Source organism: Zosterops lateralis, assembly GCF_965231275.1.
Source record: "Zosterops lateralis genome assembly, chromosome: 38".
Lineage (NCBI taxonomy): Eukaryota > Metazoa > Chordata > Aves > Passeriformes > Zosteropidae > Zosterops > Zosterops lateralis.
The window spans coordinates 195,995-218,267 of record NC_139798.1 but is presented as its reverse complement, the minus strand read 5'-3'; the positions used below and the strand labels follow the sequence as shown (position 1 = coordinate 218,267).

Here is a 22,273-nt window from a genome sequence, read left to right as displayed (position 1 = left end):
GAAGGGGCGTGTCCGGCGGGCTCTGACCTCTGCCCCACAAGTGGAAATTTTGGGTCCTTTTTTTCCTGCCCCACAAGTGGGAATTTTGGGGGTCTCCAGGTGTGGTTTCTGCCCCACAAGTGACTTTTTGGGGGGTTAAAAGTCCATTTCCTGCCCCACAAGTGGAATTTCGGGGTTTTTAAAGTCCATTTTCTGCCCCATAAGTGAAATTTTGGGGTCTCTGGGTCCATTTCTTGCCCCACAAGTAAAAGTTTGGGGTGTTAAAAGTCCATTTCCTGCCCCATAAGTTGAAATTTGGGGTCTCTGGGCTCCGTGTTCTGCCCCATAAGTGACTTTTTGTGGGTCTCAAAGTCGATTTCTTGCCCCATAAGTTGAAATTTGGGGTCTCTGGGTCCATTTCTTGCCCCATAAGTAAAAGTTTGGGGTGACCAAAGTCCATTTTCTGCCCCATAAGTGACATTTTGGCATTTAAAGTCCATTTCCTGCCCCACAAGTGGAAATTTGGGGTCTCCAGGTGTGTTTTCTGCCCCATAAGTGGAATTTTGGGGTGATCAAAGTCCATTTTCTGCCCCATAAGTAAAATTTCGGGGTCTTGGGCTTCGTTCTCTGCCCCACAAGTAAAAGTTTGGGGTCTCCAGGTGTGTTTTGTGCCCCACAAGTGGAATTTTGGGTCTTTTTCCTGCCCCATAAGTGACTTTTTGGGGTGATCAAAGTCCGCGTTCTGCCCCATAAGTGGAGTTGGGAGTCACTGGGTTTGTTCTCTGCCCCACAAGTGGAATTTTGGTTCTGTTCTCTGCCCCACAAGTAAAAGTCTGAGGTGATCCAAGTCCATGTTCTGCCCCACAAGTGGAATTTTGGGGTGTTTAAAGTCCTTTTGCTGCCCCATAAGTTGAACTTGGGGGTCACTGGAATCCGTCTTTGCCCCATAAGTGAAGTTGGGGGTCGCTGGGATCCATCTCTGCCCCATAAGTAAAACTTGGGGGGTGGTAAAAGTCCATTTTCTGCCCCACAAGTTGAAGTTTGGGGTAATTGAACTTTATTCTCTGCCCCATAAGTAGAGTTGAGAGTTTCAAAGTCTGTTCTCTGCCCCATAAGTTGAAGTTTGGGGTTTTGGGGTCACTCCTCTGCCCCATAAGTGGAATTTTGGGGGTTTGGGGGCCTGTTTTGTGTCCCAGAAGTGAAATTTGGGGTGATCAAAGTCCATTTCCTGCCCCACAAGTGACATTTTGGGGGTCACCGGGTCCGTTCTTTGCCCCACAATTGAAATTTTGAGTGAGCAAAGTCCGTTCTCTGCCCCACAAGTGAACTTGGGGGGTCTCCAAGTCCATTTGCTGCCCCATAAATTGAAGTTTGGGGTCTCAGGGTTCATTCTCTGCCCCACAAGTGGAATTTTGGGAGCGTTTAAAGTCCATTTTCCGCCTCCTAAGTAAAACTTTGGGGTTTCTGGGTCCGTTCTCTGCCCCACAAGTGACTTGGGGGTCACTGGGTTCATTCTCTGCCCCACAAGTAGAAATTTTGGAGGTCTCAGGGTCCATTTCCTGCCCCACAAGTGGAATTTGGGGCTGATCAAAGTCCGTTCTCTGCCCCATAAGTGGAGTTGGGGGTCACTGGAGTTCCTGTTCTGCCCCACAAGTGGAGTTTGGGGTCACTGAGATCCGTCTCTGCCCCACAAGTGGAATTTTGGGTCCATCTCTGCCCCATAAGTGAAATTTTTGGGGTCTTCAGGTTCATTTTCTGCCCCACAACTGAACTTGGGGGTCTCTGGCCGCCCCACAAGTGAATTTTGGGGTCTCCAGGTTCACGTTCTGCCCCATAAATGAATTTTGGGGTCTCCAGGTTCATTTTCCACCCCACAAGTTCCATTTTTGGGGGTTTCAAGTCCATTTTCTGCCCCATAACTGAGTTTTGGGGTCTCAGGTTCCATTTCCTGCCCCACAAGTAACTTGGGGGGGGTCTCTGGAATCCGTTTTCTGCCCCACAAGTGAATTTTGGGGTCTTTGGGTTCACGTTCTGCCCCATAACTGAAATTTTTGGGGTCTCCAGGTGTGTTTTCTGCCCCACAAGTGAATTTTGGGGTCTTTGAGCCCCAAAAATGAATTTTTTCGGGTTTTTCAGCTTCATTTTCTGCCCCATAAATCAATTTTTTTGGGGTTTCGAGTCCATTTTTCCGCCCCATAAGTGACTTTGGGGTCACGTTCTGCCCCACAAGTGAATTTTTGGGGTTTTTCAGCTCCGTTTTCTGCCCCATAAGTTCCATTTTTTGGGGTTTTCAAGTCCATTTTTCTGCCCCACAAGTTCCATTTTTTGGGGTTTCGAGTCCATTTTTCCGCCCCATAAGTAACTTTGGGGTCACGTTCTGCCCCACAAGTGGAATTTTTGGGGTCTCCAACTTCATTTTCTGCCCCACAAGTGAAATTTGGGGTCTCCAGGTTCACGTTCTGCCCCACAACTGAAATTTTTGGGGTCTCCGGGTTCATTTTCTGCCCCACAAGTTCCATTTTTTGGGGTTTCAAGTCCATTTTTCCGCCCCATAAGTGACTTTGGGGTCACGTTCTGCCCCACAAGTGGAATTTTTGGGGTTTTTCAGCTCCGTTTTCTGCCCCATAAGTGACTTTTTTGGGGTTTTCAAGTCCATTTTTCTGCCCCACAAGTTCCATTTTTTGGGGTTTCGAGTCCATTTTTCCGCCCCATAAGTAAATTTTGGGGTCTCTGGAATCCATTTCCGCCCCACAAGTGAATTTTGGGGTCTCCAAACTCCATTTTCCGCCCCATAAGTGACTTTTTTGGGGCTTTTCAGCTCCATTTTCCACCCCATAAATGAATTTTTTTGGGGTTTCGAGTCCATTTTTCCGCCCCATAAGTGACTTTGGGGTCACGTTCTGCCCCACAAGTGAATTTTTGGGGTTTTTCAGCTCCGTTTTCTGCCCCACAAGTTCCATTTTTTGGGGTTTCGAGTCCATTTTCTGCCCCACAAGTTCCATTTTTTGGGGTTTCGAGTCCATTCTTCCGCCCCATAAGTGACTTTGGGGTCACGTTCTGCCCCATAAGTGAAATTTGGGGTCTCCAGGTTCACGTTCTGCCCCATAACTGAAATTTTTGGGGTCTCTGGGTGTGTTTTCTGCCCCATAAATGAATTTTTTGGGGTTTCAAGTCCATTTTCTGCCCCATAACTGGAATTTCAAGGGCTCAATTTCCATTTTTCTGCCCCACAAGTTCCATTTTTTGGGGTTTCGAGTCCATTTTTCTGCCCCATAAGTGACTTTGGGGTCACGTTCTGCCCCATAAATGAAATTTTTGGGGTCTCCAAACTCCATTTTCCACCCCACAAGTGAATTTTTTGGGGTCTCCAGGTTCATTTTCTGCCCCACAAGTTCCATTTTTTGGGGTTTCGAGTCCATTTTTCCGCCCCATAAGTAACTTTGGGGTCACGTTCTGCCCCACAAGTAGAATTTTTGGGGTTTTTCAGCTCCGTTTTCTGCCCCACAAGTTCCATTTTTTGGGGTTTCGAGTCCATTTTCTGCCCCACAAGTTCCATTTTTTGGGGTTTCGAGTCCATTTTTCCGCCCCATAAGTGACTTTGGGGTCACGTTCTGCCCCACAAGTGGAATTTTGGGGTCTCCAAACTCCATTTTCCACCCCATAAATGAATTTTTTTGGGGTTTCGAGTCCATTTTTCCGCCCCATAAGTGACTTTGGGGTCACGTTCTGCCCCACAAGTGGAATTTTTGGGGTCTCCAGGTGTGTTTTCCGCCCCACAAGTGAGTTTTGGGGTGTCCAAACTCCATTTGGTGCCCCACAAGTGCCCAAGGGGGGTCTCGGTGCGGGATCCGTGGGGCCGCTGCCCCCCAAGTGGGTCCCGGAAGGTTCCGGAAGGTTCCGAGGGGGCGGCGCTGGAGCCCAAAAAAGAGACACGTGGGGGCTCCAAAGGGGGAAAATCCGGAGGGGTTTGGGGGGGAAAAATCCCAATTCGGGGGAAAAATCGGAATTTTTTGGGGGGAAAATATCAATTTTTGGGGGAAAAATGTGAATTTTTTGGGGAAAAATCCCATTTTTTTAGGAGGAAAATGTGAATTTTTGGGGGGAAAATTCCCAATTTTTGGGGCAAAAATCTGAATTTTTAGGGAAAATAAACCCGAATTTTTGGAGGAAAAAAATCTGAAATTTTGGGGGGAAAAATCCTATTTTTTAGGGGGAAAAATGTGAATTTTGGGGGGTAAAAATATCATTTTTTAGGGGGAAAATGTGAATTTTTAGGGGAAAAAATCCCATTTTTTAAGGGGAAAAAATCTGAATTTTTGGGGGGAAAAATGTGGTTTTTTGGGGGAAAAATCTCATTTTTTAGGGGGAAAAATGTGAATTTTTGGGGGGAAAAATCCTAATTTTTAGGGGAGAAAAATCCCATTTTTTTAGGGAAAAATCTCATTTTTTAGGGGGAAAAAAGTCTCAATTTTTTGGGGAAAAATCACAATTTTTTGGGGAAAAAACTGAATTTTTTTTGGGGAAAAATCCCATTTTTTAGGGGGAAAAATATGAATTTTTGGGGGTAAAAATATCAATTTTGGGGGGAAAATGTGAATTTTTGGGGGGAAAATCCCATTTTTAAGGGGAAAAAATGTGAATTTTTGGTGAAAAAAACCCAAATTTTGGGGGAAAAAAAATCTGAATTTTTGGGGGAAAATTCTGAATTTTTAGGGAAAATAAACCCAAATTTTTAGGGAAAAAAATCCCAATTTTTGGGGTAAAAAATCTGAATTTTTGGGGAAAATAAACCCAATTTTTGGGTGAAAAAATCCAAATTTTGGGGGGAAAATACCAATTTTTTCAGGAAAAAAATCCCAAATTTTGGGTGTGAAAAGCCCGAGTTTGGGGAGAAAAAAAAATCCCAATTTTTGGGGAAGAACCTGAATTTTTTTGGGAAAAAAAATTCTTAATTTTTGGGAATTAAATCCCAGTTTTAGGTGCGAAAACCCCCCAACTTTTGGGACAAAATCCCCAAATTTTTATATCAAAAATCCCGAATTTTGGGACAAAAAAAATCCAGATTTTTTTTGTGACAAAATCCCCAAATTTTTGAACAAAAACCCCAATTTTAAGACCAAAAAAATTCCAATTTTTCGGACAAAAACCCCCAAATTTTTATATCAAAAATCCCGAATTTTTGAGACGATAAAAACCCAAATTTTTTGTGACAAAAATCCCCAATTTTTGGGACAAAATCCCCAATTCTGGGTGTAAAAATCTGAATTTTGTGTCAAAAACCCCCAATTTTGGGTCAAAACCCTCAATTTTTCGATAAAATCCCCAATTTTGGGTCTAAAAATAAGAAATTTGGGTCAAAAAACCCCAATTTTAGGTCAAAAATGGGAATTTTGGATCTTAAACCCCCAATTTTGGGATGAAATTCCCAATTTTGGGTCTAAAAATCTGAATTTTGGGTCAAAACCCCCAAATTTTTGTACCAAAAACCCAATTTTTGGACAAAAAAAAATCCAAATTTTTTGTGACAAAAATCCCAGTTTTGGGGAAAAAATCCCCAATTCTGGGTCTAAAAATCTGAATTTTGGGTCAAAACCCCCCAATTTTGGGTCAAAAACGGGAATTTTGGGTCTAAAACCCCCAATTTTGGGATGAAATTCCCAATTTTTGGCTCTAAAACCTCAATTTGTGGACAAAATCCACAATTTTGCGATAAAAAAAACCCCCCATTTTTGGGTCTAAAAATCTGAATTTTGGGTGTAAAAATTGAAATTTTGGGTCAAAACCCCCAAATTTTTGTACGAAAACCCCAATTTTTGGGTTAAAAACCCCCAATTTAGGGTCAAAAATCTGAATTTTGGGACAAAAAAAATCCGAATTTTTTGTGACAAAACCCCCAAATTTTGGGCCCAACCCCCCCCCAAACCCCCCAATCCCCTCCCCCCCCTTTGGGCCCCTCCCCCCCCTCGGCCCCTCCCCCCCCAGGGTGGCCCCGCCCCTCCCCCAGCCTGCGCCCCTCCCCCACAGGGGGCGGGGTTACCTCGGGGGGGGCGGGGCCGGGGGCGGCTCCCGGCTCCATGGGCGGGGCCACTGACGAGCTGCAAAGGGAAAAAATTCAATTTTGAGGGGGTTTTTTGGGGGGTTTGGGGGGTTTTGGGGGGTTTGGGGGGTGGGGGGATTTTAAGGGAATTTTTTGGGGAATTTTGGAGGGATTTTTGGGGATTTTTTGAGAATTTTTGGGGATTTTTTGGGGATTTTTTTGGGATTTTTTGGGATTTTTATAGGATTTTTTTGGGTATTTCTCTGGGGATTTTTTGGGGAATTTTTGGGGAATTTTTTTTATTTTTTAGGGAAAATTTTTTGGATTTTTAAGGGATTTTTTGGGGAATTTTTGGGGATTTTTAGGGAATTTTTTGGATTTTAAAGGGAATTTTTGGGGATTTTTAAGGAATTATAAGGGATTATTTTGGGAATTTTTGGGAATTTTTTTAGGATTTTTAGGGAATTTTTGGGGATTTTTATGGGATTTTTTTGGGAATTTTTAGGGAATTTTTTTAGGATTTTTATAATATTTTTACGTGATTTTTTGGCAGTTTTTGGGAATTTTTAAAGGAATTTTTTGGGGTTTTTATGGGATTTTTTTGGGATTTTTAAGGGATTTTTTGGGGGATTTTTTGAGGATTTTTTAAAGGAATTTTTGAGGATTTTTTGGGGGATTTTTTTGGGATTTTTATGGGATTTTTTAGGGAATTTTGGGGGATTTTTTTGGATTTTTTAGGGGATTTTTATGGCATTTTTGGGGGAATTTTTGGGGATTTTTTGGGGATTTTTTGGGATTTTTGGGGAATTTTTAGGAATTCTTTGGGATTTCTATGGGATTTTTTAGGGAATTTTTTGGAATTTTTGGGGAATTTAGGGGGATTTTTGGGGGTTTTTAGGGAATTTTTTGGGGAATTTTTGGGAATTTTGGGGGGATTTTTTTGGGGAATTTTTGGGGATTTTTAATGGGATTTTTTTGGGGATTTTTAGGGACTTTTTTGAGCCTTTTTTGGGGATTTTGGGGGGGTTTTGGGGGGGGATTTGGGGGGGATGGGGGAATTCCTCAATTTTCCTATTTTTCCCTCAAAAATTCCCGTTTTTTTCTCGCTTTTCCCCTCACAACTCCCCATTTTTCCCTCATAATTCCCATTTTCCCCTCAGAAAACCCAGAATTCTCCTTTTTTCCCCTCAAAATCCCAATTTTCGCTTTAAAATTTCCCATTTTCCTCCCACTTTCCCCTCAGAATTTCCATTTTCTCCCTCAAAATTCCCCATTTTTCCCTCAGAACTCCCAATTTCCCTCCAATTTCCCCCAAAACTCCCCATTTTCCCCTCAGAATTCCCTTTTTTCCTCCAAATTCCCCCATTTCCGCCTCAGAATTTCCAATTTTCCCATCAAAATTCCCACTTTCCCCTCAGAACTCCCCAATTTCCCACCCTTTCCCCCTCACAATTCTCTGTTATAACCTCAGAAATCCACATTTTTCCCTCATAATTTCAAGTTTCCCGTTAAAATTCTCCCTTTTCCCACCACTTTTCCCTCACAATTCCCCATTTCCCCTCAGAATTTCCATTTTCCCCTCAGAATCCCCGATTTTCCCTCAAAATTCCCATTTTCCCCCCACTTTCCCCTCAAAATTTCCCATTTTTCCTCAGAATTCTCATTTTTCCTTTAAAATCCCCGATTTCCCCCGCAACTTTTCCCTCAGATTTCCCCATTTTTTCCCCCGAATTCCCAGTTTTCCCCTCACAATTCCCCATTTATCACCCAAAATTCCCATTTTCCTCCCACTTTCCACACAAAATTCCCCATTTTCCCCTCAGAATTCTCGGGTTTTCCCTCAGAATTCTCAATTTCCTCTCAGAAATTCCCATTTTTCCCCTCACAGTTAAAATTTCCCTTTAAAATTCCCATTTTCTCCCCACTTTCCCCTCACAATTCCCCATTTTTCCCCAAAATCCCCCAATTCCCGCCCACTTTTCCCTCAGAAATTCCCACTTTTTCCTCAGAAATCCCCGATTTTCCCTCAAAATTCCCCATTTTCCCCTCAAAATTCGTATTTTCCCTTCAAAATTCTCCTTTTCCCGCCACTTTTCTCTCAGATTTCCCCATTTTTCCCCTCACAATTCCCCATTTTCCCCCTCAGAATTTCCATTTTCCCCCTCAGAATCCCCGATTTTCCCTCAAAACTCCCCATTTTCCCCTCAAAATTCCCCATTTTTCCCCAAAAATTCCCATTTTCCACCCACTTTTCCCTCAGAAATCCCCATTTTCCCCCTCATAATTTCAGTTTTCCCTTTAAAATTCCCCTTTTTTCTCCCCTCTTTCCCTCAGATTTCCCCATTTCCCCTCAGATTTCCCCATTTTTCCGCTCGAATTCCCATTTTCCCCTCACAATTCCCCATTTTCCCCTCAAAATTCATATTTTCTCTTTAAAATCCCCATTTTCCCTCCCACTTTCCCCTCACAACTCCCCATTTCACCCTCAGAATTTCCATTTTCCCCCTCAGAATCCCCGATTTCCCCTCAAAACTCCCCATTTTCCCCTCAAAATTCCCCATTTTCCCCTCACAATTCCCCATTTTCTCCCAAAATTCCCCGATTCCCGCCCACTTTTCCCTCAGAATTTCCCATTTTTCCCTCAGAAATCCCCGATTTCCCCTCACAATTCCCATTTTTCCCCTCACAGACCCTCATTCCCCCCATCTCCCCCTCAGAACCCCCATTTTTCCCGCCCATTTCCCCCTTTTCCCGCCCCCTCTCCCCATTTCTCCTCCCGGAATTCCCATTTTTCCCCATTTTCCCCCATTTTTCCCGTTTTTTCCCCGTTTCCCGCCTCACCCCGCGCCCCCTCCCCCCCCCGCTATTGTGCGGGGCGGCCGCAGCCGGCCGGCGCCGCCATCTTGCCGCGATCCCAGCATGCCCCGCGCCTCGACCAATCAGAGCCGCCCATGGGGGCGGGACATTCAAATTTCGACCAATCAGAGCACGGGGTGGGCGTGGCTAAGAACAGCAGAGCGCCCATAGAAAGAGGAAAAAGGGGGCGTGGCTATGAGGCAATGGGGGTGGGGTTTATGCAAATGAGGGGTGGTGTTTGGGCGCGGCGGGAAAGCCGTATATGGGCAGGCCACGCCCACAGGGATCAGCGCCCTCAGAGCCCAATTGGGGAGGCCCAAAATTCCCCAAAAAATTCCAAAAAATTCCCAAAAAAAGCCCCAAAAATAGCCTAAAAAATGCCCCAAAATCCGCCAAAAAAAAGCCCCAAAAATTCCCAAAAATCACCAAAAAAATGCCCCAAAAATCCTCCAAAAGTCCCCAAAATATCCCAAAAAATGCCCCAAAAATCCTCCAAATATCCCCAAAAAATCAACAAAAAAATCAACAAAAATCTCCCCCAAAAAAAACCCCAAAAATCCCAAAAAATTCCAAAAAATCCCCAAAAAAATCCCCCTAAAAAATCCTCCAAAAGTCCCCCAAAAATCCCTAAAAAATCCACCAAAATCCCACAAAAAATCTCCAAGAATTCCCCTAAAAAAATCCCTACAAATCCCCCCAAAAATCACCAAAAATGCCTAAAAAATGCCAAAAAAATTCCCAAAAATCCAAAAAATTTTTCCAAAAATTCTACAAAAAATCCTTCAAAATCTCCCCAAAAACTTCTCCCAAAAACCCTCAAAAAATCCCCCCAAAAATCTCCAAAAACTTCTCCCAAAAAAGCCTGAAAATCCCCCCAAAATATCCCAAAAATTGCCCCTAAAAATCCTCCAAAACTCTCCAAAAATATCCTAAAAAATGCCCCAAAAATCCCCCCAAAAATGCCGAAAAAATTCCCAAAAATACCCCCAAAAATGCCCAAAAAAATCCCCCAAAAATCCCTCCAAATATCCCAAAAAATGCCCCCAAAATTCACCCAAAAAATCCCGAAAAATTCCCCCAAATATCCCCAAAAATCACGCAAAAAATCGCCAAAAAATCCTCAAAATATCCCCTAAAAATCAACCAAAAAATCCCTTAAAATCCTCTCAAAAGTCCCCCGAAAATCCTCCAAAAATCCCCAAAAATATCCCAAAAAATGCCCCAAAAATATCCCAATAATGCCCCAAAAATTCCCAAAAATCCCCCAAAAATATCCCAAAAAATGACCCTAAAAATCCTCCAAAAATCACCAGAAAATTCTCCCAAATATCCCCCAAAAAATCCCAAAAAAATTCCCTAAAATTCCCCCCAAAATCCCAAAAAAATCCTCCCAAAATCTTTTAAAAACCCCCTAAAAATCTCTAAAAATTCCCACAAAAATACCCCAAAAATACCCCCAAAAATACCCAAAAAACTCCGAAAAATTCCTCCAAATATCCCAAAAATATATTCCCCAAAAACTCCTAAAAATCCCCTCAAAAATCTAAAAAAAATTGCCCAAAAAAATCCCCCAAGTCTTAAAAATTCCCCCCCAAAAAAAAAAAAAAAAAAAATCTACAAAAATGCCCCAAAAAAAACCCCAAAATCCCCTAAAAAATCCCTTCTCAAAGTCCCTAAAAAATCCCCCCAAAATTCCCCCAAATATCCCAAAAAAATCCCTAAAAATCACCCAAAAAATCCCTAAAAATCACCCAAATACCCCCAAAAATCTCCCCAAAAATCTCCCCAAAAATCCCCCAAAAATTCCAAAAACACCCAAAAAATTCCCCCCAAAAATCTCCAAAATTTCCCCCCAAAAAATCCTCTAAAAATCCGCCAAAAATATCCTTAAAAACCCCCAAAAATTCCCCTAAAACCTCTAAAAATCCCCCCCAAAAATCCCTCAAAAAATCCTAAAAAAATCCTAAAAAAATCCCAAAACTCCCCCAGACCCATTTGGGGACCCCAAAAACCCCCCAAAATTCCCCCCAAATTCCCCTCCCCCACTGACCTCTCGTCCTTGGGCGTGTCCCGGCTCTGCCCCTCCCCCTCCTGAAACACAAAACAAAACAAAAAACCATCAAAATTTTCAACCCTTTTGGGTGGGGGAGGGGCCTTTTAGCCCCGCCCCTTTCCCTTGGCCACACCCCCTTTCCCCTGGCCCCACCCACTTTTTCCTTGGCCACGCCTCCTTTTTCTTTAGACTCACCTCAATATGTAAATGAGGCTGGTGGGAGGGGCTTATAAAGCTCCACCCCTTTGATTGGCCCAATTAGACCTCATTGGCTCCGACCTCTTTAATTAGCCACGCCCCTTTTTCTTGGCCCCGCCCCCTTTTTCCTCTCTGATTTATGTGAGTCAAATAAGGAAAAGGGGGCGGGGCCTCTGAAGCTCTGCCCCTTTTTCAAAGCTCCGCCCCTTTTCTGTTTATATTTCCATGTGCCAATAAATGGGAAAAAGGGGAGGGGTCTCTGAAGCCCCGCCCCTTTTTCCTCTAAACCACGCCCCCTTTCTTAAACACTGCCATTTTAACTCAGGCCCCGCCCCATTTTTGGCCACGCCCCCTTTTCCTATAGACTCACCTGGGCAAGTAATGAGACCTCTGAAGCCCCACCCACTTTTTATAAGCCCCGCCCCCTTTCTGAAATTCCTCCCCTTTTGGCCACGCCCCCTTTCCCTCCAGACTCACCTGAGCAGGTAAAGGGACCTCTAAAGCCACACCCCCTTTTACAGGCCCCGCCCCATTTTTGGCCACGCCCCCTTTCCCTATAGACTCACCTGAGCACCAATAGAAGGAAAAGGAGTGACTTAAGCTCCACCCCCTTTTTTCTTAGCCCCGCCCCCTTTTCCCCAGTCCCTCCCCCATTTTTGGCCCCACACATTTTGGCCACGCCCCTTTTTCCCTCCAGACTCACCCGAACAAGTAAAAGAGGTGGGACCTCCAAAACTCCACCCCTTTTAGCCCCGCCCCCTTTTAGCCCCGCCCCCTTTTAGCCCCGCCCCCTTTTCTTAAGCCCCGCCCCATTTTTGGCCCCGCCCATTTTTCATTAGCTTTACCTGTCCGGGTGAGGCGTGGCCGTGTGGGGAGGGCGGGGCCGAGGACGAGGAGGAGGAGTCAGAGGATGAAGACCGAGTGGGGGAGGGGCCAGAAGGGGGCGGGGCCTCCTCCCTGCCCAATGGCGGCTCCTCCCCCTCCTCCTTTAGCCCCGCCCCCTTCTGGGGAAGCTCCTCCTCCTTTTCCTCCGGAAGCTCCGCCCCCTTTGGGGCGGGAATTTCCTGCTCCCCACAGGGGGGCGCCGTCTCCATTTCCTCCACTTCCTGTTTAGGCTCCTCCACTTCCTGTTTACGTTCCTCCACTTCCTGTTTGGTCTCAGTTGTTTCTACTTCCGCTTCCGGCACTTCCTGTTTTGTCTCCACCACTTCCTGTTCTGCTTCATCCACTTCCTGTTTTGTCTCCGCCATTTCCTGTTTTGTTTCTACCATTTCCTGTTTTGGCTCCGCTATTTCCGGTTTTGTCTCAGCCACTTCCTGTTTTGGCTCCGCCCCTTTTCCCGGAGTGGGCGTGGCTTGTTCCGGCCGAGGCTCCGCCCCCTTTTCGGGTGTTTTGGGGGGGATTTTTGGGGATTTTGGGGTTTCTTCTTCCTCTTCTTCTTCCTCTTCTTCTTCTTCCTCCTCTTCCTCCTCCTCCTCGTCCTCGGGGGCGGGGCGGCGCCGCCGGGGGGCGGGGCTTAGGGAGGGGGCGGGGCTTAGCGAGGGGGTGGGGCCGGGGGGCGGGGCCAGGCGGGGCTGGGGGGAAAAAAAGAGAAAAAATTGGTTAAAAAATGGGAAAAAACTGTTTAAAAATTGGGAAATTCGACCCCAAGATGTCAAAATTTATTGAAAGAAAATTAAAGATAAATTTCAAATAAATTAAAATAAATTATTAAAAAATTTAAGATAAATAAGTGTTAAAAAAATTTGCCCAGAAATAGGAAAAATTTGACAAAAAATGGGAAATTTTACTCAAAAAGGAGGAAAATTCACCCCAAAATGTCAAAAAAATATAAAAAATAAATTAAAAATAAAAAGTAAAAATTCTGCCCCAAAAATAGGAAAAATTCATCCAAAAATAGGAAATTCGACCCGAAAATAAGGAAAATTCACCCAAAACGTCAGAATTTATAAAACGTTTATTAAAAATAAAATAAAAAATAAAAATTCTGCCCTAAAAACCAAGAAAAAACAGAAATAAATTCAAAATAAAACTAATATTAAGAATTTTTCCTCCAAAAAACGAGGAAACTTCACCCAAAATTGGGAATTTCGACCCAAAAATGAGGAAATTTTACCCAAAACTGGGGAAAACTTTCTGAAATTTTAAAAACTCCTCCAAAAAATTAAAAAAAAAACAACAAAATTCTCCCCAAAATTAGAAAAAAATCCCAATTTTTTACAAAAAATTCCCAAAAAATTTCAAAATTAGACAAAAAAAATCCAGATTTTTTTTTTTAAAAAACCCAAAATTAAAGAAAAATTCAAATTTTTTTACCAAAATATCCCAAATTACGACAAAAATTTGGATTTTTTTACCGTTTTCCTCCTGTCCTTCCTCCCCCCTCCTTCCTCCTCCTCGTCCTCCTCGTCCTCTCCTCCCTCCGAGGCTGAAAAAAAACACCAAAAATTCACATTTTGGGGGAAATTTGGGGGATTTCGGTGAAATTTGGGGAAATTTTGGTGAAATTTGGGGGTTTGGGGTAAAATTTGAGGGAATTTTGGCAAAAATTTGGGATTTTTGGGGTGAATTTGGGGGATTTTTTGGTGAAAATTGAGTGAAATTTGGAGAAAATTTGGGGGATTTTTTGGGGGAATTTGGGGTAAATTTGGGTGAATTTTGGGGGTTTTTGGGTAAAATTTGGGATATTTTGGGGTAAATTTGGGGGATTTTAGGGAAAATTTGGGGAAATTCTGGTGAAATTTGGGGGATTTTGGGGTGAATTTTGGGGAATTTTTTGGGGATTTTTTTGGGTGAAATTTGGAGAAAAATTGGGGATTTTTGGGGGGGAATTTGGGGTAAATTTGGGTGAATTTTGGGGGTTTTTGGGTAAAATTTAGGGAAATTTTGGTGAAATTTGGGGGATTTTTGGGGTGAATTTTGGGGAATTTTTTGGGGATTTTTTTGGGTGAAATTTGGAGAAAAATTGGGGATTTTTTGGGTGAATTTGGGGGATTTTGGGGTGAAATTTGGGGGATTTTGGGGTGAATTTTGGGGAATTTTTTGGGGATTTTTTTGGGGGAAATTTGGAGAAAATTTGGGGGATTTTGGGGTAAATGTGGGTGAATTTTGGGGGGTTTTTGGGTGAAATTTGGGGAAATTCTGGTGAAATTTGGGGGTTTTGGGGTGAATTTTGGGGGGATTTTGGAGAATTTTTTGGGTGAATTTTGGGGGATTTTGGGGATTTTTGGGATAAATTTGGGGGATTTTTGGGGTAATTTTTGAGAATAGTTTTTGGGTGATTTTTGGGGTGAATTTGAGGATTTTTGGGGTAAGTTTGGTGGATTTTTGGGGTGATTTTTGGAGGGATTTTGGGGTGATTTGGGGGGATTTTTATGGTAAATTTGGGAAATTTTTGAGGTGAATTTGGGGGGATTTTTTTGGGGTTTTTGGGGTGATTTTGGGGTAGATTTTTTGATGATTTTAGGGGGATTTTTGGGGTGATTTTGAGGAAATTTTTTGGGTGATTTTGGGGAAATTTGGGGGGATTTTTGGGGTGATTTTTGGGCTGATTTTGGGGAGATTTTTGGGATAAATTTGGGGGATTTTTGGGGGATTTTTGGGGGATTTTGAGGGAATTTTCAGGTGATTTTGGAGAAATTTTTAAGGTGATTTTCAGGTGATTCTTGAGGGTAAATTTGGGTGATTTTCGGGGTGATTTTTGGGGAGATTTTTGGGGTGAATTTGAGGGATTTTTAGGATAAATTTGTGGATTTTTGGGGTGAATTTGGGGGGTATTTTTTGGCTGATTTTGGGATGATTTTGGGGTGATTTTGGGATAAATCTTGGGGTAAATTTGAAGGATTTGGGGGTGATTTTGGGGTGAATTTTGCAGGATTTTTGGGGTGTTTTGGTAAATTCTTGGGAGGATTTTGGGGTGATTTTTGGGATGATTTTGGGATAAATTAAGGGATTTTTGAGGTGAATTTTGGGGTGATTTTGGGGGTATTTTTGGGGTAATTTGGGGGGATTTTTGAGGTGATTTTGGGAAATTTTTGGGGTGATTTTTGGGGGAATTTTGGGGGGATTTTTTGGGCGATTTTGGGGGGATTTTTGGGATAAATTCGGGTGAATTTTGGGGTGAATTTGGCATAAATTTGGGAGATTTTTAGAGTGATTTTTAGGGTAAATTTGGGAGGATTTTGGGGTTAATTTGGGGATTTTTGAGGTGATTTTTGCGGTAATTTTGGGGGAATTTTGGGGTGATTTTGTGCGAATATTTGGGGGGATTTTGGGGTGATTTTGGAAGAATTTTTAGGGTGATTTTCGGGTGATTTTTGGGGTAAATTTGGGGTGATTTTGGTCTGATTTTGGTCTGATTTTGGGGTGAATTTTGCGGGATTTTCGGGATAAATTTGGGGAGTTTTTGGGGTGATTTTGGGATAAATTAGAGGATTTTTGAGGTGAATTTTGGGATGATTTTGGGGTGAATTTTGTGGGGATTTTTGGTGATAATTTTGGGTGAATTTGAGGGGATTTTGGGGGTGAATTTGGGGGAATTTTGGGGGGATTTTTGGAAGGATTTCGGGATAAATTTTGTGAATTTTTGGGGTGATTTTTGGTGATAATTTTGGGTGAATTTTGGGGTGATTTTCGGAGGATTTTTGGAATAAATTTTGTGGATTTTTGGGAGGACTTTGGGATAAATATCGAGGAATTTTTGGGGGGATTTTGGGATAAATTTTGGGATAAATTTGGGAGATTTTGGGAAGATCTTTGGGGTGATTTTGGGGGGATTTTTGGGGGGATTTTGGGGGTGATTTCGGGAGGAATTTTCATATGATTTTGGGAGGATTTTGGGGTAAATTTGGGGGATTTTGAGGTGAATTTTGGGCTGATTTTTGGGAGATTTTTGGGATAAATTTGGGGGATTTTTAGGGTGATTTTTGGGAAGATTTTTGGGGTTAATTTGGAGGATTTTTGGGGTGAATTTTGGGCTGATTTTGGGCTGATTTTGGGGGATTTTGGGGTGATTTTTGGAAAATTTTTGAGGTGACTTGGGAAAAACTCTGGGGTTTTTCTGGGGTGATTTTTTGGGGGTTTTTTGGGGTGATTTTGGGAGATTTTGGGCTGATTTTGGGAGGATTTTGGGAGGATTTTTGGGGTAGTTTTGGGTTGAATTTTTGGATGATTTGGGGATAAATTTGGGCTGATTTTTGGGGTGATTTTTGGGATAAATTTTGGGGGTTTTGGGGTAATTTTGGGATGATTTTGGGGCTGATTTTGGGCTGATTTTGGGATAAATCCTGGGGATTTTTGAGGTGATTTTAAAGGAATTTTTGGGGTGAATTTTGGATGATTTTGGGGGAATTTTGGGGATGATTTTTTGGCTAATTTTGGGCTGAATTTTTGGATGATTTTGGGAGGATTTTTGGGCTGATTTTGGGATAAATTTGGGAATTTTTGGGGTGTATTTTCTCACCGTGAGGCTCAGGGGGGTCCCGCCGTTGCTGCAGCAGCTCCTGCTGCTTCTCCAGGTATTGCTTGATGATGCTGTTCTGCCCCATGGCCTCGCCCATCTGGGGGGAAAAAACAACAAATTCCAAACATTTGGGGAATTTTTGGGAATTTTGGGAATTTTTTCTGATTTTTTGGGATATTTTTGGGCTTTTTTTGGTGAATTTTTGATGATTTTTGGGGATTTTTTGGCGATTTTTTGGTGAATTTTTTGGTGATTTTTGAGGATTTTTTGGGGATTTTTTGAGGGTTTTTTTGACAATTTTTGGGGATTTTTCAATAATTTTTGGGGGATTTTTTTGACAATTTTTGGGGAATTTTTTGAGGGATTTTTTTTGGGATTTTGGGGGATTTTTGGGGAAATTTGGGGGGATTTTGGGAGGATTTGGGGGGATTTTTTTGAGGATTTTTTGGGGCATATGGGGGGGATTTTTTGGGAATTCTGAGGGATTTTTGGAGGAATTTTTTTTTGAATTTTTGGGGGAATTTTGGGGGATTTTGGGGGGATTTTTTTGAGCATTTTTGGGGGATTTCTGAGGGTTTATTGGGGCCGTTTTGGTAATTTTTTGGAGGATTTTTTGGGGGAATTTTGGGGGATTTTTGGGTAATTTTGGGGGGAATTTTTGACAATTTTTGGGAATTTTCGGGAGGATTTTTGGGGGGGTTTTTAGGAAGATTTTTTGGGAAATTTGGGGGGATTTTTTGGGTATTTTGGGGAATTTTTTGGGGATTTTTGGGAGATTTTTTGTAGATTTTGGAGGAATTTTTGGTGAATTTTGGGGGGGGTTTTTTGGGGATTTTTTAGGGAATTTTTGGGGGAATTTTGGGGCATTTTTGAGGGGATTTTTGGGGAAAATTTTTGGGATTTTGGGGGAATTTTTTTGGCAAATTTTGGGGCAATTTTGGGGGATTTTTGGGGGGATTTTGGTGATTTTTTTGGTGAATTTTGGGGGATTTTTAGGGGATTTTTGGGGGAATTTTGGGAAATTTTTGCGGGAATTTTTTGGGAATTTGAGGGGGATTTGGGGGGAATTTTTTGGCAATTTTTGGGGAATTTTTTGGAGATTTTTGGGGGATTTTTCAGGGATTTTTGGGGTGTTTTTGGGTGGATTTTGGAGGATTTTTATGGGAATTTTTGGGGAATTTTTGGGGGAATTTTTGAGGGATTTTTTTGGGAATTTTTGAGGGATTTTTTGGGAATTTGGGGGAATTTTGAGATTTTGGTGGGAATTTTTTGACAATTTTGGGGGGATTTTTTTAGGGGATTTTGGGGGGAATTTTGGGGAATTTTTGGGGGAATTTTTTTGGGATTTTGGGAAAATTTTGGGGGATTTTTTGGTTTTTTTCTCACCTGGGAGTTGGGCTGGAAGGTGGGGTGGGGGCTCGAGTGTTTCTGGAGGTTTTCCAACATCAGCGCCTGAAATTCGGGACAATTTTGGCAAAATTAAAACTCCCTCAAATCCCATTTTTCATTCAATCCTTTTATTTTAACCCTCCCACCCCAAAATCCCCCAAATTTCCCCAAAAATCCCCCAAATTTCCCCAAAAATCCCCAAAAATCCACCCAAAATTCCCCAAAAATTCTGATTTTTTCACATAATTCGCCTCCAAAACTCCAATTTTTGCCTCAAAATCTCCCCCAAACTCCCCAAAAATGACTCAAAACAACAATTTCACCCCCAAAAAATCTTTAAAATGTTAAAAACCAAAATTTTTGCCCCAAAATGCTCCTCAAAGCCCCAAAAATGTGGAATTTTGACACCAAATCCCCTCAAAAAACTCATTAAAATCAGAATTTTCACCCCAAAATCCTCCACAAATTCCTCAAAATGTGATTTTTAAACCCAAAGTTTCCTCAAAACTTTGGTCAAACTCCTCAAAATTCAGATTTTTCACCCCAAAATCTTCCCAAAAACTCCTCAAAATCAGATTTTTAAACCCAAATTGTCTCAGGATTTTCCCCAAACTCATAAAAACCACAAAACCCCACAAAAAAAATCTCATTTTTAACCCCCAAAAATCCCTTAAACACACCAAAAACATCCAAAAAAAGTGCTCAAGCCTCAAAATTCCCTTCAAAAATCACCCAAAATCTCCTTTTTTCACCCCAAAAAGTCGCTTTTACCTCAAATCTCCCCTCACAATTTGCCCAAAATCACCTTTTTTACCCCAAAAAATCATTCCCACCTCACAACTCACCCAAAATCCACATTTTTCACCCCAAGAAGTCACTTTTATCTCAAAGTTCCCCTCACAACTCACCCAAAATCCACTTTTTTCTCCCTCAAAACTCACCCTCACCTCAAATCTCCCAAAAAACTCACCCAAACCCACCAAAAAATCCATTCTCACCTCAATTTCCCCTCACAACTCACCCAAAACATCCTTTTTTCACCCCAAAAAACACTTTTACCTCACAACTCACCCAAAATCTCCTTTTTTACCCCAAAAAGTCACTTTTACCTCAAATCTCCCCTCACAATTCACCCAAAAAACCCTTTTTTTCACCCCAAAACTCACTTTCATCTCAATCTCCCCTCACAACTTGCCCAAAATCCGCTTTTTTCACCCCAAAACTCCCCCTCACATCAAACCTCCCCTCACAACTCACCCAAAACATCCTTTTTCTACCTCAAAACTCGCCCTCACCTCAAAATTCACCAAAAAATCCATTCCCACCTCAAAGTTCCCCTCACAACTCACCCAAAATCCACTTTTTTACCCCAAAAAAGTCGCTTTTACCTCAAATCTCCCCTCACAATTTGCCCAAAATCTGCTTTTTTCACCCCAAAAAAATCATTCCCACCTCACAACTCACCCAAAATCCTCATTTTTCACCCCAAGAAGTCGCTTTTACCTCAAATTTCCCCTCACAACTTGTCCAAAAATCCACTTTTTCAAATCAAAAAAAAATCTCACACCTCAAATCTCCTCAAAGAACTCACCCAAAATCCACTTTTTCCACCCCAAAAAACCACTTTTCCCTCACAACTCACCCAAAACCCACCGAAAAAACTCTCCCACCTCAAACCTCCCCAAAAAACTCACCCAAAATCCACTTTTTTCACCCCAAAAAGTCGCCTTTACCTCAAATTTCCCCTCACAACTTGCCCAAAACCCACTTTTTTCACCCAAAAAAAAAAAATCGCTCCCACCTCACAACTCACCAAAAATCCACTTTTTTCACTCCAAAATTATCCCTCCTACCTCAAAAATCTCCCCTCAGGACTTGCCCAAAATCCTCCCTTTTTAAATCAAAAAAATTCTCCCACCTCAAATCTCCCCAAAAAAAATCACCCAAAATCCACTTTTTTCACCCTAAAAAATCGCTCCCACCTCACAACTCACCAAAAATCCACTTTTTTCCTCCCTCAAAACTCACCCTCACCTCAAATCTCCCAAAAAACTCACCCAAAACCCACCAAAAAATCCATTCTCACCTCAATTTCCCCTCACAACTCACCCAAAATCTCCTTTTTTCACCTCAAAAAGTCGCTTTTACCTCAAACCTCCCCTCACAACTCACCCAAAATCTCCTTTTTTCACCCCAAAACTCACCCTCACCTCAACTTTCCCTCACAATTCACCCAAAACTCACCAAAAAAACCCTCTCGCCTCAAATCTCTCAAAAAAACTCACCAAAAATTCGCTTTTTTCACCCCAAAAAGTCACTTTCACATCAAAGTTTTCCTCACAATTCACCCAAAACCCACAAAAAAATCCCTCTCGCCTCAAATCTCCCAAAAAAACTCACCAAAAATTCGCTTTTTTCACCCCAAATAATCGCTCTCACCTCACAACTCACCCAAAATCTCCTTTTTTCACCTCAAAAAATCGCTCTCACCTGAACTTTCCCTCAGAATTCACTCAAAACCCACCAAAAAACTCGTTCGCACCTCAAATCTCCCCTCACAACTTGCCAAAAATTCGCTTTTTTCACCCCAAAAAATCGCTCTTGCCTCAAATCTCCCCTCACAACTCACTCAAAAACTCCTTTTTTTACCCCAAAAAGTCGCTCTTACTTCAATCTCCCCTCGTAACTCCCCCAAATCCCTCTTTTTCTACCCCCAAAAAAACACTTTTACCTCACAACTGACCCAAAATCTCCTTTTTTACCCCAAAAAGTCACTTTTACCTCAAATCTCCTCTCACAACTCACCCAAAACCCCCTTTTTTCACCACAAAAAAACACTTTTACCTCACAACTGACCCAAAATCTCCTTTTTTCACCTCAAAAAGTCACTTTTATCTCAAATCTCCCCTCACAATTCACCCAAAACCCACCAAAAAAACCCTCCTGCCTCAAATCTCCCAAAAAAACTCACCAAAAATTCGCTTTTTTTCACCCCAAAACTCACCCCAACCTCAAATCTCCCCTCACAACTCGGCTCAAAATCCCCTTTTTCTACCCCAAAAAACCACTTTTCCCTCACAACTCACCCAAAACCCACCGAAAAAACTCTCCCACCTCAAACCTCCCCAAAAAACTCACCCAAAATCCACTTTTTTCACCCTAAAAAATCGCTCCCACCTCACAACTCACCAAAAATCCACTTTTTTCACCCCAAAAACTCCCCCTCACATCAAACCTCCCTTCACAACTCGCCCAAAACCCACTTTTTTCACTCCAAAAACACCCTCCCGCCTCAAATCTCCCCTCACAACTCACCCCAAAACCCCTTTTTCTACCTCAAAACTCACTCCCACTTAAAATCTCCCTTCACTACTCACCCAAAACCCCCTTTTTTCACCCCAAAACCCCCAATTTATTCCCCTATTTCCTCCCTTCCCCCTCACCCCTCATCACCTTTAATGAGGGGGGGGGGTCTCTCTCTCCTTTTCCCGCCCTTTTTCTCCCCTCACATTTTGGCGGGAAAACCCCCCTGAGGGGAGGGGGGGGGGGTTTCCCTCACCCCCCCCTTTATTTTCCCGCGCATGCGCCGCCATTTTCCCGCCCCCCCCTTTCTCCCCTCACGCCGCGGCCTTTCCTCCCTCAAAGCGCCATTTCTTTTTTATTTTATATTTATTTCTTTTTTTCTTCTCTTTACCCCTCGCAGCCTCTTGATCAAAGCGCTCTTCTGGCCGCTCTTAGCCAGGCCTCGCTGCTCCAGAGCCGCTTTGAGATCGGCGACTCTCAGGGAATGGAGCGGCCGCCCGTCCAGAGTCACCTCCTCCCCGTCCGCCATCTTCCTGTGGCGCCGCTCGTGAAAACCAAAAAAAAAAAAATAATAAAAGGGGAAGGAAATTAAAAAAACCCTTCGGGAAGTTCCGGGTGGGAGATTCGGAGATTTTCGGCAGCTTTTCGGCTTTTTCCGGAATTAATTCGGGGTGTTTGTGAGGAGGGTTTTCGGGAGGGTTCGGGTGGTTCCGGTGGGGAAAGAGGGTTCGGGTGTTTTCGTCAGGGACAATCGGGACTTTCCGGGATTCATTCGGAGGTTTCCGGTGGTAAAAAGGAAGTTCGGGGGTTTTCGGAAATATTCGGGGGTTTTCGGAAATTTTCGGGGGTTTTCGGAAATATTCGGGGGTTTTCGGAAAGGTTCGGGTGTTGTGGGAGGAGTTTGGGGGGTTTTTCGGAGATTTTCGGAGGTTTTCGGAAGGTTTCGGAGGTTTCCGGTGGTTGGAGGTTCCGGGAAGTGACGAGGGAGAAGAATTTG

At 42.7% G+C, this 22,273-nt stretch overlaps 1 protein-coding gene and 1 long non-coding RNA gene across 5 annotated transcripts in view; one reads left to right on the top strand and one right to left on the bottom strand.

Annotated features, from left to right (window-relative positions):
• ACIN1 (apoptotic chromatin condensation inducer 1) overlaps positions 1-22,049 on the bottom strand; it is a 37,090-nt gene extending 15,041 nt beyond the window's left edge. Inside the window, exons 1-7 of the mRNA XM_083882171.1 lie at positions 21,668-22,049; positions 17,971-18,036; positions 16,585-16,681; positions 13,487-13,551; positions 11,969-12,751; positions 10,923-10,963; positions 6,017-6,074 (exon numbers count right to left, since the gene is read on the bottom strand). Coding sequence (XP_083738297.1) covers positions 6,017-6,074; positions 10,923-10,963; positions 11,969-12,751; positions 13,487-13,551; positions 16,585-16,681; positions 17,971-18,036; positions 21,668-21,805 — 1,248 coding nt within the window. The 5' untranslated portion in view covers positions 21,806-22,049. The remainder of the gene's footprint in view (positions 1-6,016; positions 6,075-10,922; positions 10,964-11,968; positions 12,752-13,486; positions 13,552-16,584; positions 16,682-17,970; positions 18,037-21,667) is intronic.
• LOC310921925 lies at positions 58-3,502 on the top strand. 4 transcript variants are annotated; one of them, XR_014592233.1, is made up of 6 exons: positions 165-266; positions 475-506; positions 818-846; positions 1,551-1,725; positions 3,351-3,413; positions 3,488-3,502. It is a non-coding gene; the product is annotated as an uncharacterized lncRNA (long non-coding RNA). The 4 variants fall into 4 exon arrangements; XR_014592236.1 differs by lacking the exons at positions 3,351-3,413; positions 3,488-3,502 and adding an exon at positions 58-76 and having other exon boundaries at positions 121-266; positions 1,551-1,764; XR_014592234.1 differs by lacking the exons at positions 3,351-3,413; positions 3,488-3,502 and adding an exon at positions 2,913-2,927.
• Positions 22,050-22,273: the final 224 nt, after the last annotated feature.